General features: G+C 34.7%; 1 protein-coding gene across 1 annotated transcript in view; it reads right to left on the reverse strand.

Moving 5' to 3' along the window:
• Window positions 1-12020: 12020 nt before the first annotated feature.
• LOC111513236 (luciferin 4-monooxygenase) overlaps window positions 12021-19217 on the reverse strand; it is a 115271-nt gene continuing 108074 nt past the window's right edge. The window contains exons 3-7 of the mRNA XM_074169915.1: window positions 17167-17708; window positions 16742-17059; window positions 15644-15995; window positions 15420-15585; window positions 12021-12274 (exon numbers count right to left, since the gene is read on the reverse strand). Coding sequence (XP_074026016.1) covers window positions 12156-12274; window positions 15420-15585; window positions 15644-15995; window positions 16742-17059; window positions 17167-17708 — 1497 coding nt within the window. The 3' untranslated portion in view covers window positions 12021-12155. The remainder of the gene's footprint in view (window positions 12275-15419; window positions 15586-15643; window positions 15996-16741; window positions 17060-17166; window positions 17709-19217) is intronic.

Genomic DNA, 19217 nt, shown 5'->3' on the forward strand with positions numbered 1-19217 from the left:
ACTATGTGGGCAAAAGGCAAACTTTTGTCTTGACTAGCATCTCACAAAATGTCATAGCATCAACTTTAAAAAAGCTATCCGACTATCGTATAGTAGCTCATCATGTCTACCAACTTACTTTCACAATAGGCATTTGAAGATAATTTCTGCTTTTTGTTGAAATATGAAATATATCATTTCATAGAAATTTTGATAGGAAGACATTTTTTTGCTTTCCTAGAGTTTTGCATCGCCATCCTGCGGCACTGCTTTCTTCAGATAGAATAGATTGAATACATATAACAATTTCAGTGTGATCTATATCAGTATATCTTGAAAAACCTATCGTAATTGAACTTGAGTCGCATGCCTCTCTTTCGTAATTTATTTTCATCAAAATATATTCTTTGATTCTAGATACTTTTAATATCCACACATTATAACTGAGAGGAATGTTCCATGTTTGACAGATAACCTGAAATTCTGATGAATGTGAGAGATTTGTCGAAATTCAGGAAAAGCGGTCCAGCTGTTCATCGGTATTATTACAAAGAGTTGAGAAGTTCCACTAACCATACAATTGATGCATTTCATTAGTTCAGACTCCCATTGTCTAGTATGATATAAATTGATTTGGAATTTATGAATGAATCTGTGAAAATAAAAAAAGATTAGCTGAAAAATAACAATTATATTGAGCGAAAAAACTGATATTTCAATGAAATGAAATACAAGCAACAACCAAAAAATCAAAAAATTTTAACTATGAACAAGAGATGAAAATTAAAGAAGTATTAACAAGAAATAAAAAATTAAAAATCAAATGATTCCAAACCGAGTAACTTCACGACGTTTCGATTGTTAGTATCCACAATCGTCTGAGGGTGATCACTAAACTCATTCCTTCGAGATCTGACTATTTATAGGTCATTCGATTGCTTTCACCTATCTCCTCTTCCCTCTATCCGCTTTATCGTTTTTTTAGCGGGAGCTGACGGTTTGGCGGGAGTTGATCGTGTTCCGCTTGATTTAGAGGTTTCCATATGTTGCGTATCTCTACGCTAGCTTGGATAAATGCACCACATCACATCGTCAATCACCTTCAAACAAACATACAATCGATTTTGAGAAAATGAGCGTTTTCAGATTTGAAACTCAATAACAGATAGAGTGTTTGTAGAGAACTTTCCAATATCAGATTGAAAATCCAAGAGAAACCATTCCTAATCATTTAAATAATTCAAATAAAATCAACGAATATTTTTGTTACATTAGCCCGCCCTATGGTGGTATACCAAAATATCAATTTCTTTTATTTCTTCATGAACATAGGCACCAAAAATGAATTCATTTAAAAAAAAATATATGCCGTTATGCTTTTTGTAAAGTCAAATACTGTATGTTTGCTCATTTCACCTTTTTTTCCACACACTTTTAATAAATGTATCGATCACAGCAAATTCCCTGTGATATGAAAAGTCCTGAAACATAGTTTCGAACCAGAAAACTATACAAAACCAAACAACTGTTAATGTATCATGAAACTCAGATCAGACCGTCTTTGGATTATTATTCACATGTAGGCTCCGTCCCTAAGCATACCCTGAAGCTGTTGGAGTCTATCCAGAAAACGGCAATCCGCCTGATCAGAGACACGAACATCACTTGCAACCCGCCGAAAAAATATCTGGCGATAACCAGGAAAATTCTACTCTTGACATACGCTCAACAGTAGGATTTCTGACTGGCTACTGTCAACTAAGAAAACACCTCTATAATATGGGGCTAGTGGATACACCTCTATGCCGGATGTGTGAACAGGAAGATGAAACTGTCAGGCATATCCTATACGAGTGTCCGGAGTTATCATCAACAAGAGAGTGTGTGTTCGGCGAGTCTTGGCCTACACCTACCGATATGAAGGAGATGTATCTTAGTGACCTGTCCCCCTTCCTGGAAAGGACAGGATGGACGATGACCTAGGTGGAAAACCCCTCGGGAGGATGTACAATGGGTCACATGTGGCCTATGTACTGTGGACCTACACTCACTTTCTCAACTTTATAGATATAGATCACTTGCAACCTTGATAGTCTGGAACATCGAAGAAAAGTTGGAGATTTCCCTCTCTTTCACAGATATTTTCACGGAAGGTATTCAAGTGAATTGGCACATGAAGGATTTTGTTTTGTTATTGACAAAATCAACCTGAAGTTGATGACTCTCAAAGTTTCAGTGATCCCCACCCTTTTACCCCTCTGTATGCTACATCTTGAATTCTTGAAGAATCGTTGATTGATAGATCAATGAGTTCCTGGATTGAAATTCAATATTACCATTGTCCCAATTCTTGAGATCCAGCTACATTTGCACTACTATGCTGTTGGAACTCGTAGATTACATTCACAAATCATTCGAGGGCAACGAACTATCAAGTCTCAATCAATTTCTTCAGTAATGATTGGTGGCCTTATTGAGCTTTTTTGGTTTCGCAAATACTTTCGAAGGATTTGTTGACCAATATAAAAGTGTCATTTTGGATAAATAGCTTTCAAACACCATTGAATCCTGTGCTAGTGTACCACCAGGATCGATTTTCGGACCAGCATTATTTGATGTCTGTTGGTTTTTGAACAACTTCCGTATCCTTCAATGAGAAATATAATAAAAAGCATTTGTATTCAAAACATGAAGAAATATATTTGATGTACCACACTACTGCACTCCAGTAGACCACACTACTGTAGTTGATGAAAACTAGATTCACGTATTGAACAAGAAAGAAAAAGTTGATGACAGAATCTATTGAATGAAACGACGCATTGAAAATTTGTATAGTCCATCTGTCTTCTTGAAAAATACAAAAGAAATGAAATCAATTCTATCATTATTTGTTTTGTACCCATATCAAAACGTGACAGTCGTATAAAAAAACATGATCAAATTAAAGACCGTATCATGAAGCAGCCTAGTGTTTTCGTCACGCAATCTGAAAACACTGAAAACTTTCAATAATGAATTTTTCATTGTTTTCCCGCACACGCAATTTCTGGGAAAGTCGCTTATCGATCATTCCATTGTCTTTTTATATGCCGTCTATGAAAATGTTGGAAAAAAAGACAGCCGTTTCAGTTGAATACTGTTATTGAAAAATATTCTTGAAGATAATTAAAAGTTTTCTGTTCATAAATAGCATATTCGATAAAGTGAATCATTTGATTTTTTTATTTGATATATGTCGGATATTATTTTCGTGATATTATTAGATATCATTTCTTCAAAGAAAAATTTTCAACTGATTTATCCGATGAGTTTTCCCAGAAATTTTTCTAATGGCAATAATTCTTGGATCATTCACTATTTGTATCCAATGTGGAAAATCTATTGAAACATTTCAACGATTATCTTTCAACTGTCTAGTGATGAATGGTCTACTATGGGACAAAACAGCACCCCCATTTCGTTTGACAACAAATAAGTGAGTTAGTTTTCCCGCTTCGACATCAGAAACATTAACAAAGCCAGCATGTAAAACATTGAGGTGGTTGATCAAATCGGCTTCAAACTCGGCTGAAGGAACCTATCCAAGATAAAAATATCATTCAATGTTATATCATCAGAGTAAAAACCCACCTGATATCCCTGATATTTCGTTGATTCATTCAACCTGTTCACGTTGATCAAATATTCACCTTCGTCATACTAGCCCAAATCACCAGTTTGGAAACATCCATCTGACCTGAATGAATTTCTTGTGACTCGTTTGTTTCCATAATAACCTGTCATGATTAGTCCTTCAGCATGGATCTCGCCTATTTCGAAGGGTTCCAATATTCTACCGGATTCTGGATCAACTTGTTAAGCGATAGACTCATATGATCATGTTCAGGTTCGGTTTGTGAAAGATATAAAGTTCGATTGGAAATTTTTGAAGGAGTCTATTACTTTATGAGAACTGAAGACAACGTGAGTTGATCAAAGTGGTCTGTATCTTCACATGTGTGAAGATATCATCGATGCTTTGATAACTAACGACTTATGAATTATTCATATCAATGCAAAAAAAATAGTTTTGCAGGAAAATCTCTTACATTTTCACCCCATTACTTCACTGAAAGCAACCATTTAGGAATTGCATTGTACGAATAACTAAAAAGCCTTGGACATCATCGAATTTAACTTCTTCCTTTGAAGGCGTCTGAAATCCATTGTTATTGGAATACAATCTGCTGAAATTATTGTGTCACATGGTGTCTTCCAGGTTAGGAAACTGGGAATAATACACTCAAAGGGTTGTTGAATGAGCACTCAATATATTGTGTCACTATTTTTCGGGTTTGAAGGCCGTGGATTTTTGGAATTTCATTCTTCGTGACCTTTCGCTGGAGCGATTGGCTAGGTTCCTCAGAGGTTTATACATCCTGATTTAATATTTCCGATAACTGTATATTACAGCTGCGTAACGCGTATTTATGTTGACTCCTCATCTAGTTTGGTGTGTTAATACCTGTACCTTAGGTTAATTACGAAAAGCATGTTTATGTTGAATGATTTAGACTGGTGTAATAATATCTGCACCTGGATTTGGTAAATTGTCAATAACTTTCGTTGACCCTTTTCTACTGTCATGGCGTTTGCTATTCTAGAACTCTTCAGATCGGGATTACATATTGGATTGAGGTTCACAGCTTCTTCTTTCCTGCTGAAATCATCCATCTGTTTGTGGATTTCTATTGCCTTCCGTACCAGTCGACTATGGTATCTTTGGTCGGAGGCAATGAGTTCCATGTTTTCAAATAGAATCCTGTGGTTTCCTCACTGAGTGCGTGTTCTGCTACATATAACTTGTCCGTTTGGCCCAGTCTGCAGTTTTTTCCATGCTTTTCAGCCTTATTTCCATGGATTTTTTGGTGGTTCGAACAAGTACACGGTATGCGATAGACTCTTGCTGCTGATAGTGGGTCCCTTTTGTCTCTGAAAAATAGGGAGCTCATTGGCCCCGACTGGAAATACCATAGCAGACTAGCAGACTGGTACGGGGGGCAATTGAAATCCACAAACACACGGACCATTTCAACAGAAGAGAAGAAGCTGTAATCCTCCATCGGAAAAACAATCCTATTCTAAGGCGTTTCAAGAAAATTAAACAGCATGACGGCAGGTAGAAAATGGTCAACGAACATTATTGACAATTTGCCAAATCCAGTTACATACTTTACATAATTTACCTAAGCCAGATACAGGTATTTGCACACCAAACTATCTGAGGGGTTAACATGTATACGCGTTACGCAGCCGTAATATCCAGTCATATGAGATATCAACTGAGGATGTATTATCCTCTGAGGAAGCTAGCCAATCATGGCAGCGAAACGTAGAAAGGAATTTAAAAAATTCACGGCCTTCAAACCCGGAAAATAGTGAAATTGTAAACCTCGGCCGCGAAAGCTTTAACTATCTTGTCAGTGAAGATATAATTTGGAGCTTTCTGCCTTCAAAATCAAATTGTCGTGAATTATTGAGATTTTTCACACCATTTTGTTAAAGAAAACTATTGGAGGTTATCAGTTACCAAACTGAGAAGCATCATAGTCACTGTGTTTTAATTTTACTCGTGTATATTCATCAATAATCTGAATTCTCCAAAATGTTTTCAACGTATGGGGGTTACGCTTTCCAATATTCTTTTAGTCATGCATGCTTCTATGCTACAAATTATCTCAAAGTAATTAGTCTTGAAAGAGAAGAATTCATGTCTGTAACTTTCAGCTTTGCAAGGTGTTTTATCGGCATTTCATTGAATTTCCTAAAGCAGATTTTGAACAGAAACTAATGGTTCATATGAATTAGAGTACAGCCCAGATATTAGAAAGCTAATACTGGAATGTATTTTAATATTCTGAACTATCTCTGCTGCAGATTGCGTTTATTGAATCTGGACCAGATGGACATCTCCTCAAGGCTTTTACCAAGTAGTGGGTTCATTCCAAAATCGTTTTTGAGAGAGAGAGAGAGTGGTGTCAGTGGAAGCGTTACCTGAAAAAAATGTAACACAATGATTGCCTTAGATTGTGATAGTTTCAGCACAACATTTACAAAAAGTACATCCCGTGTTTCAAATTCAAATTTATTTTACAGGAATATTGAAGAGAAGAGAAATGAAACTTTCTATGTTTTTTACCACTTTTATTCGTAACTAACGTTACTGCAGTTTCGTCCTATACGGACATTTTCAAACTTATACAATAAACTAACTTAGTCTTAGGTTAGTTCATTGTATAAGTTTGAAAATGTCCGTATAGAGCCAAACTGCACTAACGTTAGTTACAAATAAAAGTGCTAAAAACACAGAAAGTTTCATTTCTCTTTTCTTCATTATGATTTCCTACCACGTAGTGGCTACATCCATCAATTTATTACAGGAATATGCCTTCATACCTCTTTTTGGAGAAAGTTCCCTGAGCCATTTGAAATATAGTATAACAGCATGGGGATCAGCTCTGCGTGTACACCTCAATCCCTTAGAGGTATTACAAAGGAGATTCATGAAGCTGATCGTGTCTAAAAATTCGCGCTTCTCGTCAGATCTCCTGTATAAAGAGTGTGAAGTTATGGACATGATACCATCATATTACTATAGTACAAACGTGAAGTATCATTTCAGCAAAAATAATGCCTCATCACGAAACCACGACTATAACACACGACATCGCGATCAACTAACCTATCCTACTGTTAAAAAGTCAATTTCACAAAAAGCATATACTTCCATGGCAACAGAATTATATAACACTGTGCCTCATAAAATAAAAAATTCTTATTCCAAACCAATATTTAAAAAACAAATAAGAAACCACATTCTCGAAAAGAATAGAAAATTAAAAAAAAATTTGTTAGAGTGAATTTAGTTAGTCTTAGTTCAATTTTTCCCAAAGTTGTGTCATACTGCATTGTAATTAGCATAATCTTATCCATATTGCCTAAGATTTCATATATTTATACATTCATATTTTATTCTCATAGAACGTGTAATGTTTGTCCAAGGTTTTATCTACTTTTCTTATTTTTTGTTTGTCTAGTATTCAATCGGCCTTTTTTACTTCAAGCCGACATATGATTTGTTTAACTATAACAACAAATTCACAAAATTAATTGAAATATTTGGTAGTTTCTACTTCATGAACGCCATACTTACTTTTTTACAAATATTTATATACTCACATATTCTTTGTAACTTCATGTGAAACAAGAACTCCGCTCTTATCGCCAAACCACTTTGTTCACATATTTTGTTTCAATTGTACTCTAATCTGTATACGTTGTGAATAAAGTTATTATTATATCATTAATGCCTTTGTTATTACATTCATTCAAGTAATCAATAATAATTTTCATCAAAAATTTTCCCTGGACGATGTAGAGTGCAACAAAAGAGATTTTTTTATTTGTTGCACTCGGAATATTACTATCACTTTCAGCTATGTGTTGGATAATCACATAAAGTATCTCTATTTTGAAAAACCGAAAGTGTCATTATTTAGAAATTGGAAGTAAGTAATCAGTAAATATGTTTTAAATGGATATTTCCGCTCTGATACAAAGTCATTACCTCCAAAGGAAATTTGAATTGATTATTCAGAAAATGTAAATCACTCTGGAAATATTATTGACTTTAGATCGATGATAGCCACTATCTTGCACTGTCGAGTGGATAAGGAGTCCGAAACTGGTCTGCAAGTGTGCCCTTTCCAAAATTGAAGGTCGACTCTTCCAGTTGTATTGTCAATTGCATATGGAGAAAATTTTCTGTGAAGATTTCTGCAATGACGTCTGTCGGATGTAATCCAACGCCGTTCATGGTTCTAGTCAGGGGAGTAGTTGTTTTCTGATAGACGTCAATCCATTCAACCTACTGTGTAGGTATATCCCAGACTGGCTTGAACATTTAAAGTTCATTTCTTTGAACTACAAGATATTGAATTTCAAAGCTTTTACTGTTTTATTCTTTATCAGAACAGATCGCCTGAGAAAAATCAAATTTACGTATGAATCGGAAATAATTATACAAGAGTGACTTCTTTTCTTGAATAGTCCTCAGAATTATTTCCTGGTCTAGTCCAATTAGCAATGATGATAAGTAGCACTATTGTGATCGATGTCACTCATTATAATAATGAAATAATAACTGAGACTTTCAATGATAATCGTTGGTTGATCATAACAATTATAGGTCTCATTACCACTCACTTCAAGTTTAAAACTTAATGAACTCAGCATTACATAACATTCACTGATGAAATATAAAATAGACATGTTAACTGCTACAATAAACTTATATTTATATTTTCATTCATTACTCAACAATAAGTTTTCTCAAACGAGTCACGAAGTGATTTCTCATCATTCACGAAATATTTTTCGTAATTTCGCAATCAAAACTCGTTGGAGTCTGATGCTTCTTTAACCCTTAATTACTCGCGCTGGTGTATTTTGTACACCAGCGCCAAATTTCTTGCTACCATCGAACGTAGAATTTTTTTTGTGGCTCTAGACTCCCATCTAACCTATGTCTAACATGTCTGGGATGTGATCGATCAGTTATACGCCGAACACCCGACTGAGCTGTGTGTTTATACGTAAATTTTGACGCGTTGTCACGTTGGTGCCTAGAATACACCGCGCGGGAAATAGGATAAATTATGTAAGTATTCAATATTGTTTACAAACACGTTAGTTTTATTGTGCGATGGTGTTATGTATGGGTATTTTTCGACATCTGAAAGTTTTCTCGCTTATTTTTACGCTAAGTTGATTTATTCATTCATTCATTTTTCATGATTTCAGGTCTTCTATTCCCATAAAAAATCCCAAATGCCTAACGGAGGAGGAAATGAGGGCCTACTTAGAGGCTGGAAGTTCAGATGAAGAATTTCTGAGCTATGATGACGAAGATGAAGAGATGGTGGTTACTCAAAGTGACCATGACAGTACGTCAAAACTAGAAGGTAGTGACCGTGAAGATGAGATTTCTAGTGAGACTGATGGAGATGAAAGTGCCGATGGGGAGTTTTTCTTTGGGAAAAATAGAGCTATAAAATGGCAAAAGACACCTGTTGTGCGCAAATTTGCCAAAACCTCTCACAAAAACATTGTAAAAATATTGCCACGTCCTAACCGTTGTGCAATAAATATAACAAATGAACTTGACGCGTTCCAAAAATTCTTCACAAATGAAATGATTGATGATATTGTATTGAATACGAATAAATTTGTTGAGAGCCAACACACAAATTATTCCAGAGAACGAGATGCCAAATTGATTACAAACAATGAACTGTTGGCTTTTTTTTGGTCTATTGTTCTTATCCGGATTGAAAAAAGTCAATCATATGAATTTTCACGAACTCTGGATGCAAGATGGGACAGGCCTTGATCTCTTTGCAGCGTGCATGAGCTACAATCGTTTTCTCTTTATTTTATCTAAAATTAGATTTGATGATAAAAAAACGAGAGATGAAAGAAAAAAATCAGATAAATTGGCAGCTGTTCGGAATATATTTACTGAATTTGTAACAAACTGCAAACAAAATTATTGTCATAGCGAGTACTTGACTATTGATGAAATGCTAGTTCCATTTCGGGGCCGCTGCAATTTCATACAATACATACCCAGTAAACCGGCAAAGTATGGATTGAAACTGTTCGCACTATGCGATGCCAAGACGTATTATACTTCCAACCTAGAAATATATTGTGGGCAGCAACCAGATGGACAATACAAAGTATCCAATTCCCCACGAGATATTGTAATGAGACTTCTAGAGCATGTAGGAGGAAAGAAGCGTAATTTGACTTGTGATAACTGGTACACCAGTTGTCCACTTGCAATGGAACTGTTGCAAAAAAAAATCACACTTGTGGGCACTCTCCGGAAAAACAAGGCTGATATTCCATCTGAATTCCAGCCGCATAAAAATAGAGCTATAAAATCAGCTCTTTTTGGCTTTCAAAAAAATTTGATGATGGTTTCTTTTGCTCCTAAGAAAAATAAGGCAGTTATATTGATTTCAACCATGCACGATGATGATGCGGTGAACCCAAATACACATAAGCCAGAAGTTATCCATTTCTACAATGACACCAAAGGCGGTGTTGACACAGTTGATCAGCTTTGTGGAAATTACTCAGTTTCGCGTAGAACCAATAGATGGCCGTTGTGCATTTTCTTTCATTTGCTGAACATAGCTGGAGTGAACGCACATATTCTATATAATGGAACACATCCTGATAACCTGGCAAAAAATCGAAGAACGTTTTTGAAATCAATGGCTTTGCTTCTAATGGAAAAACATCTTGCCGAAAGATCAAAATTGAAAAACTTACCAGTGAGGATCAAACTTTTATTGTCCAAGTATAACCAAGCCAATGAAGACGTAACTCCTGCAGAACCACCTCAAAAAATAAGGATCCGTTGTGTATTATGTGGACGCTCTAAAAACAGAGTGACTACAATGAGGTGTACACTGTGTCGAAATTTTGTATGCAAAGAACATACTACAGCTGTAATAAAATGTCAAACTTGTCATAATTTAGGCCACGATGAGGAAGCAGAAGAAGATTAAAGGCTTTTTGAAATAGATTTTGTTTTTTTTGTCAGGTTTTCAACATGATTAAAATGTTCGTAAATACTTTATTTGCATTGTTCAATCTAAATTACCGCCCACAAAAAAATTGCGTTTTCATTTCACCTAAAAACAAGTCAAATTAATGGTGGTGTACAAAATACACCACGCGGGAAAAAGTTCGAATAAATTAGCGCGAGTAATTAAGGGTTAAGATTCAGAAAATTTGTATTACGTTAGAGCCCCTTTTCATATGTGGATCTAAAGGATATTTATGGAATCTAGCCACCATATAACATCCGTGCTGTTTTCTGTTTGTTTTCCAACAAGACATCTAATACTAACTTAAAAAAAAATTGTGAATTCTCTAAAATAGTGAATAAAAGGTAAACCTCTGACGTAAAATAGATCCAAAACAAACACTTTTCTAAATCACCTGAGTCGCAGTACTCTTTTCTACACCTGCATACAGTTTTTCATCATATTTTTTCTTCATATATAGAATGCAAGAATCTCCAGAAAGATACAAAGATGCATAAAATTATTTTAACTCATTTTGTGATCATCTCCAAGAGAAACATCAAACTGTTTGATCTTCCTATTGAAGATGATCACTTGATGATCGAAACACGTGTCGAGGTGTTGCAATAACGATTGGATGTTGGGAAAAAATCCAGTAATATTCACTCGTTATGAATGTTTTTTTGCTTCATTTTCATTTTACGTAGAATGCAACCCACTATACATTAGAAGAAAAGTTCAATCTTGAACCTCTGGCATTAAATGAATCCTAAACAATCTATATTCACCTACTGCAGACCTCAACTCGTTTGGTGAAAAGCGCGTCTAGAAGAGTGTTACAGTTCTAGTGTTTGGAAATAGTGTATGTTTTGGATTTTTCCTTCGTCACAGTTGTTTTTCAATAATTCAATAGCCTAAAATTGAAATCAAATACCATCAACTACATGCATTATCACAAAAATATATTTTCGAATTGCAATTATTTGTAGCTACATTCAATTTCTTCATCACCAAAATGGAAAATATAATGTGGTGGTGAAACAATGTCCATTCCAAAGGTATTTTTCAACAGCTCTCTTGAAATATTTCATCGATCGTTGCTTCGACCTAAGTTAATTAAATCTCAAGTGTGCACATGAAATTAGTATCTATCGAAATGTAGTAATAATGAGAAATGTTATTTCAAATCACCAACTCTGGAATGTATAAAATGTCCTCAACATTTAACAAAAAAAAATATTTGAGTTGAAATGAATTGTTTGTTTTATTCACAAAGTAAATTTTCTTCACTCCAAATCGAGTGTAACAGTACTTATTCGGGACATCTTCATTTTCTATATGGAGGTTATCACCTTTTCACAGAAACATAATTTCCAAGGGATATAAAAAAACAATTGGTCAGAATTTCACACTTGTATTTTGTTTCTGCCATAGATATTGATTGGAGCGAAATAATTTATCCTCTTTGATGATCAAAATATGAATCTCTAGTTGGTCTCATCATATCAGCTCAATTTCTCATAATCTCGAAGGTTAACGCTCACCAATTTTTTTTCGCAGTTCTTTGCGTAATATTTTTCCACTGGTACTCTTGGGTATAGCAGAAACAAAAATGATTCCACCTCTGAGTCGTTTCTGTGGTGACACTTTTTCTGTAATAAATACAAAAAGCTCATGAGTTCACTCTTCAATAACAGTTCAAAAAATTCACTAGTTGAGTTATCCGTATTGAAACAGAAGAAACCAGAACGGATATTACCAACATTTTTCAATTGCTTCTTCATTACCTTTGATGATAATTATATATTTTTTACAATAAATTTTGTTCAATACGCGTTTTGCTACACGGTAGCTTCATCAGTTACTGGTGCATCAAATTATTCTACATTTTCAATACTTATCATATACAGATATTATTGACAAACAGCTTTTTGAATAAATACAATACTAATTATATAGATGAATGAATTAATCTGAAAAAAACAGGTAGATTTTTGAATGAACAATTAGGTACAATACGATATTACTTCTAGAAAGCAAGTGAAGTATTGGTATTTCTTGTCAAAACCCTAGTAGATAAATGTCATTAAGTAATGACAACACTCATTAAAGAAATGATTAGATCTGGTGGAATAGTTAACATCTAATATGTCAACTGATGACATTTTATGAGAACAAGTTCAATGATGCAGAATGAATAACTTCCTGTATGTCGTTTCAAAGAAAATTTGAATATTTGCGTTCGTTGATTTCCACATATTTAACTTTTGTCCTTATTTTTTGTATGTGATATATCGTAGGCCATGTAGAAATTGTGATTGTTCTTTGAAAGATGGCGAGCATAGGTAGAAATAGTTTTCTTTAGCTCAAACCTAAGTTTATGTGGGCGATTCTCTCGTTATGAAATTTCTTGAAGTCCTTCTCAATAAACTTCTGAGCATGATCCACATGTTAGTTTGTAGACCCCCGATATGTTATCTTTGTCCCTTTGTGACGTGTTGTTCTTCATATGTCTACCCAATGAGTTATTGTCAATGTAGATGTTCTCTTTAGTAAGTGGCCTTTTTATTTTATCCGATGATTTTTCTGTTTATGTCAGTAGTTTGCAGCTGTAAAAATAATTTTCGATGTGTGAGGAAGCTTGGTTAATGGCCTGTTTGGAAAGTTTCTGTATTGTATTGAAAAAATTACTGTTATCATCTATGTGCTCCTGTGAAGCAGGCAATGATGTCGACAACAAACCTACACCAATGAATACATTTTCGGAAAACTGGATGTTACTCAAGAGTTTTTTGAATTTGTTTGAAAATTCAATCAGGATGGGGCTTCATTTTTGATCTTTCCACTTGAACCACAGCAGTTTGCAATAGAGAATTTGACAATATAAACGGAAATTTAAAAACATATGCTTTAAAAAACAGCTTGTTTCCACCAACCTATATCCTTTACAGCAAGACAGATTTCTCGTACCAATTTTGAAAGAATCCATCATGAGTTGAAATTTGAAATGACTAATGAAGTAACAAAGAAAAGAGAATTGGAATTTTCTATGTGTTTTACCACTTTTATTTGTAATTGAGGTTAATGCGTCCTATAAAGACATTTTCAAACTTATAAATCAACTCAATAATAAAATTCACTTCACACTCGAAACAGAGATAGAGAAACATATAAATTTCTTGGACTTCACCATTACACACAATCAGAATGAAATTGAGTTCAATGTTTTCAGAAAACCTAACTATGCAGACATTACCATCCCAAGTGTTTTTTTCAATCCAGTCATAAATTGGCAGCCTACAATTCAATGTTGCACAGAGCATTCTCACTGTCTTTGTCTGCTAACAATCTAGCAAGGAAAATTGATATAATTATACCTATAGGCCGTAATAATGGTTACAACGCAGATACAATCCAGAAGTTAGTCAGAAAACAAAGCCGTAAATTCACTTACAGTTTAATATACTCCCAGATCAACAATCAGAAATCAAGAGATGGGTAACTCTAACATAATATCGTAAGAGAAGAGGCAATTGCGGGTTTCTTCAGAAAAAACAATGTGGAAGTGGCATTCAGACCACATGCCAGGTTATCTGATTTCCTTTTCAATGACAAAGATGAAGTGGACAAGTCGGAGAAACCTGGAGTTTATAAGCTCAAGTGTCCAGAGTGTAATAGTGTTTATGTGGGACAATGTGGTCGAAATTTCCAAAAACGGTATGCTGAACATGAAAGGTTATTTAGACTAGGTAAAAATGATTCGACGTTTTCAAATCATTCCTTGGCATGCTACCACAAATTCCCGAATCTTAACGGAAGGGTTGCAAACTCAATTATTTGGAATCCTTGGAAATTCATGAGCATGAACATTGCAGGCGTAACCTGTTAAATGATGAATTCGATTTAGTTTACTCACCGATTTTCAAATTAGCATATCCACATTGTCACTACTAAACAAAATTCAGGTACTCAATCAAGCTAAGTACCTCTATTATTACCTACAGTGGTATTATATGAGGGCTAATGTAATCAATCATTGTTGGTTCAATGTATAAGTTTGAAAATGTTCTGCAGTAATGTTAATTACGAATGAGAGTGGTAAAAACAATTCTCTTTTCTTCACTATGATTTCCTACCACGTAGTAACCGCTACATCCATCAAATTAATGAAGTTACATTTTATTGAGACTAAGGAAGGCGTGATATGAACGTTCCTTGTTGAGCAATCAGGCAAACTGATCCATAACTCACATCTTCATACCGAACACAGCGGATCAGATTCATAGAGCATCAACTTCCAGATCCATCACAGTTGAGAACAATTTACAGTTGTGTACCAATTATTCTTGATATGATATTCAAAATATGTTCTTAAACGTTGAACAAGGATGCGGAAAATGGAGACCAGGAATTTGTTATGTCGAAGAATTGATATTTTTCAAATCTTCTTAACCAAATAACAAAATGGGATTCACTTAAAATTCGAATAGCCTCATTTCACACTGCTGCGTGAGATACTTCTTGAAGTTTAATTGAGAATACTGCACTTGAGTGCATTGTTCCTAGGTTCATGTTCCTGTAATTTTCTTCTTGAATTTCTCAAACACTCAACATTCGAACTATTCGAAATTCAAAAAAATAAAAAATCTCCGGATATCCTTCACAGATGAATCTCATTTTGAAATATTCTTTTCATGAGTCATAAAAAAATGTAATATTATACCCGCGAAAATTGGCCATGACTCGCCCAAACGATTCACATCATTTCAGTCCAGTGATGAATATACAATAACTCACGAGACACATATTCTTGGAGCTCCCTTTCTGTAACATCAATCCCACTCTGTTTGACAACAAATGCCAATGGAAGTTCTCCTGCCTCGTCATCCGGAATACCAACAACACCAGCATCAAGGACACTAGGATGATTAATCAAGATGGCTTCAATCTCAGCTGGAGCAACCTGTTGAAGAAAGAAATTTCACTTGAGCAATAAACGATGATTCAACATTGAAATATACCTGGTGTGCCTTATACTTTATCATTTCTTTCAACCTATCCACATTGAACAAATATCCATCCTCGTCGTAATATCCCAAGTCACCGGTTTTGAACCATCCATCTGGACTGAATGAGTCCCTTGTAGCTTGTTCGTTTTTGTAGTAGCCTTTCATGATAGGTCCTTTAACATGTATCTCTCCCAATTGATTGGGTCCCAAAACTTCGAACGATTCTTGGTCCACTATTTTTATTTTCATATAAGGCACCACTTTACCGGAAGAAGTAGGATTATATACATCTATGGGATTGCTGATGGTGATTGCTATTGTCTCTGTTAGGCCATAAATTTGTCTTATCATCCTGATTTTCAGTCTATGAAAATTATTAGGTACTATTAGATAGATTAGATATGAATATTGGGGGGTCCGTCTTTCAAAAAAATAAATGAATATGGACAGTTTTTTTTTCTGACTGATTCGGCCGGTACTTGATGAAGATCCATAGTAATTTCATAAACTACACCTCACTATTTGATCTCCACAAATTTTATTTGAAAATGTAACTAACTTTACTGCAGTTTCGCCCTATATGGACATTCTCAAACTTATACAATAAATTTTATTGTATAAGTTTGAAAATGTCCATATAGGACGAAACTGCACTAACGTTAGTTACAATTAACAGTGGTAAAAATCATAGACATTTTTTTTCTCTTTTCATTATGATCTCCTATTATGTAACGGCTACATCCATCAATTTATTTATTTGAAAAATATATCACGACATTTTTCGCTAAGACAGTAGCTTCATCAACAGTGATTCGAAATCACTGTTATTAAAGTTCAAATCACTGTCGATAAAGCTACTGTGTTAGAGAAACATGTCGTGATATATTTTTCAAATGAAGTTTGTGTAGATTAAATCGCGAGTTGTAGTTTAATAAATGAATATGGACAGGTTTTTGGAAACTTCTTTGGAATAAAAATTGTTCACCATTTTCAATAACAGCCAGATACTTGTGAGGTTTTCATTAATTTATTTTTGAGATTATTATTTTCCAGATAAATCGCAAAGAACAAAATTGACACTGACCAAAAACAACAACTTTTCATACTGACCTGTTTATCGAAATTTCTCCCAGGCTAGCATTCAATGGAGCACCCCCACAGTAAACCTCATCAACTGAAGACAAATCATAGTCATCTAATAATGGAGATTTCGCAAGAAAATTTATTATTGGAGGTGCTAAAGACATACTCGTTATTTTATAATCCTGAATGGCCTTCAGAAACGTATTGGGTTCGAATCTTTTCAAAATGACTAATATCTCTCTATTGACGATTGAAGTTATCCCAATGCACATGCCGTAGACGTGAAAGAATGGTAAAATGCCAAGATTCACCTTATGTTCGGTTGTTGATATCATGAGAGGATGCCTAAAAAATATCACTGTAGAGGAGGCTGAAAACTGCAATAATATTTCAACATCAAATGAGATATTAGAAAGGGATGAAAATTATTTGAATACTTTTGAAAATAGTACCGTGATTGTGCAATCCTAACTAGTATCATCTCATGGGTGATCATCACTCCTTTCGGAAGGCCTGTTGTGCCAGAAGAACTCAAGATGAATGATACATGTTTTGCTGGATTGGACGCATTGAAAGGTTGAAACTCTTGTGACATCACCGATATACCGTTGAGATGCTCAGTCACAAACTCCTTCAAAGTAATTGTTCCAGGAACATCATCAGTACTGTCTATAACTATTACCTTTGTGAGGTATTTTTCTCCACACTTTCTGATATTTTTCAAAGTTGCTTGTGAGCAGAATATGATATTTGGTTCCGTTAATTCCAAACTATATTCTAGCTCATAGGACGTATAGAGATGGTTTATAGGAACTACAGTGCAGCCCAGATATAAACAAGCCAGTACTGGAATGAAATATTCCAAGTTATTCTCGCTGCAAATTACGTTAATCGAATCTGGACCAGTTCCACATCTCCGCAAAGCTTCTGCCAAGTTGCAGGTTTGTTCCAAAATATCATTGTAAGATAAAGTAATCCCAGTGGATGCGTCGACCTGAAAAAAATTAAACCGAACAACTAAATTGCGAAGGAATAGAGATGTGATATTTGCATTAAGGAATGAATGGAGTAGATATGGAAATTTGAATTCAATTTCATAGAAAAATATATCTCTATTATAACACCATCACTAATTATCATGAATTATTCAAAAAACACACTTCAATGTGGAATTTCCGTTTGAAAGTTTGCGAAACTGTGATATGAGTTTTGCTGTACAATAGCATCTTCGGGCGTCATAATTGTCAAAGTATCGGTCAGCTCTATCATAATATCATAAACTCAAAACTACGAAAGAAATTGATAAGCTTTTCACCTATGGACGGAATCATTTGAAAAAAAGGTGTATGATTTTGGTTCATTATTTTTATACTGAATATTACGGCCAGGAAAAATCAAGCCGACTTGAAGCTTTTATGAAAATGCTGCCTAATCCCGTGGAAATATAACAAAACGATAGATGGTTGAACTGTTTCTCCTTCATGGGGCCTCAAACAAGTCCGCGATAGTGTATGTCTATATTTTGCAGATGCTTCACTAACCATTCAAAGCCGGGGTGGGTCACTACTAGTATTTAATTGATTGTGTGAAATCCCACGAAACAGTTCATAACTACACAGTGAAACATATGTTTTAGTTTGGTAAAAGTTTTGGTCAGGTACTCGTATTTTCATAGAGACCAAGAAAGATATGATTTTTTCAATAGTATTTGTTATATATGAGGTTCTATTGGATGAAAAAAAAAATTTACACTCATTCAGCTAGCCAACCTGATATCATCCGGAGCTAATTAAAAAAGTTTCAGTCATGTCCCAATGATACCAACTTGATTAGCGAAACACACGTCGAATGACAGTGTTCCAGTTCATTTGTGTAACAATAGTATATAACGTAACGAGTAGGATAAGAAGCCGATTACCCACGAGCGAAAAATTGTAAGCACGAAGCATTAGCCGAGTGCGATAATTCGCGAGTGGACGTAATTGGCCTTATCCTCGAGGTGCGTACTATACTTTTTCTACGACTGACCGTAGAAAGGTCTGTACAATATATTTGTGTGAGATCATGCCTTTGGATAATGAGTTCATTCAATCAATCAGTCAGAACTCGACTGAATGATTTAAAAATTATTATATTTCCTACAAATTATTTTATTAGGGTTCATTTTTGATGAAACTTTTTGCTGAATCTTCGGAATAAACAAGAAAAACGTTTTTGGAAAACGAAGTTGATTTTATTTTCTCTTCAACTCATAAAATTTTCGAAATTATATTCGTATTTTTATCTTGATTTTGCTGGTAGCAAATTATTCATCGCAATATTTGCTTGCTCGGTAATGTCTGGTGGGGTAACATGAATTTTTTGATCGTTATCACCCATTTTGAATTTTTGCGAGTTACTGAATGACAGCCTTAAAGGAAAAAAGTGGTTGTTGATTCACGAATATGACTAGATTTATTACCAACTCAAAATTGTTGAACAATAAATTTACAGAAAATATTAT

This window comes from Leptinotarsa decemlineata, unplaced genomic scaffold (assembly GCF_025532065.1).
Source record: "Leptinotarsa decemlineata unplaced genomic scaffold, Ldec_3_MD MMD2_P_RNA_scaffold_6, whole genome shotgun sequence".
NCBI lineage: Eukaryota > Metazoa > Arthropoda > Insecta > Coleoptera > Chrysomelidae > Leptinotarsa > Leptinotarsa decemlineata.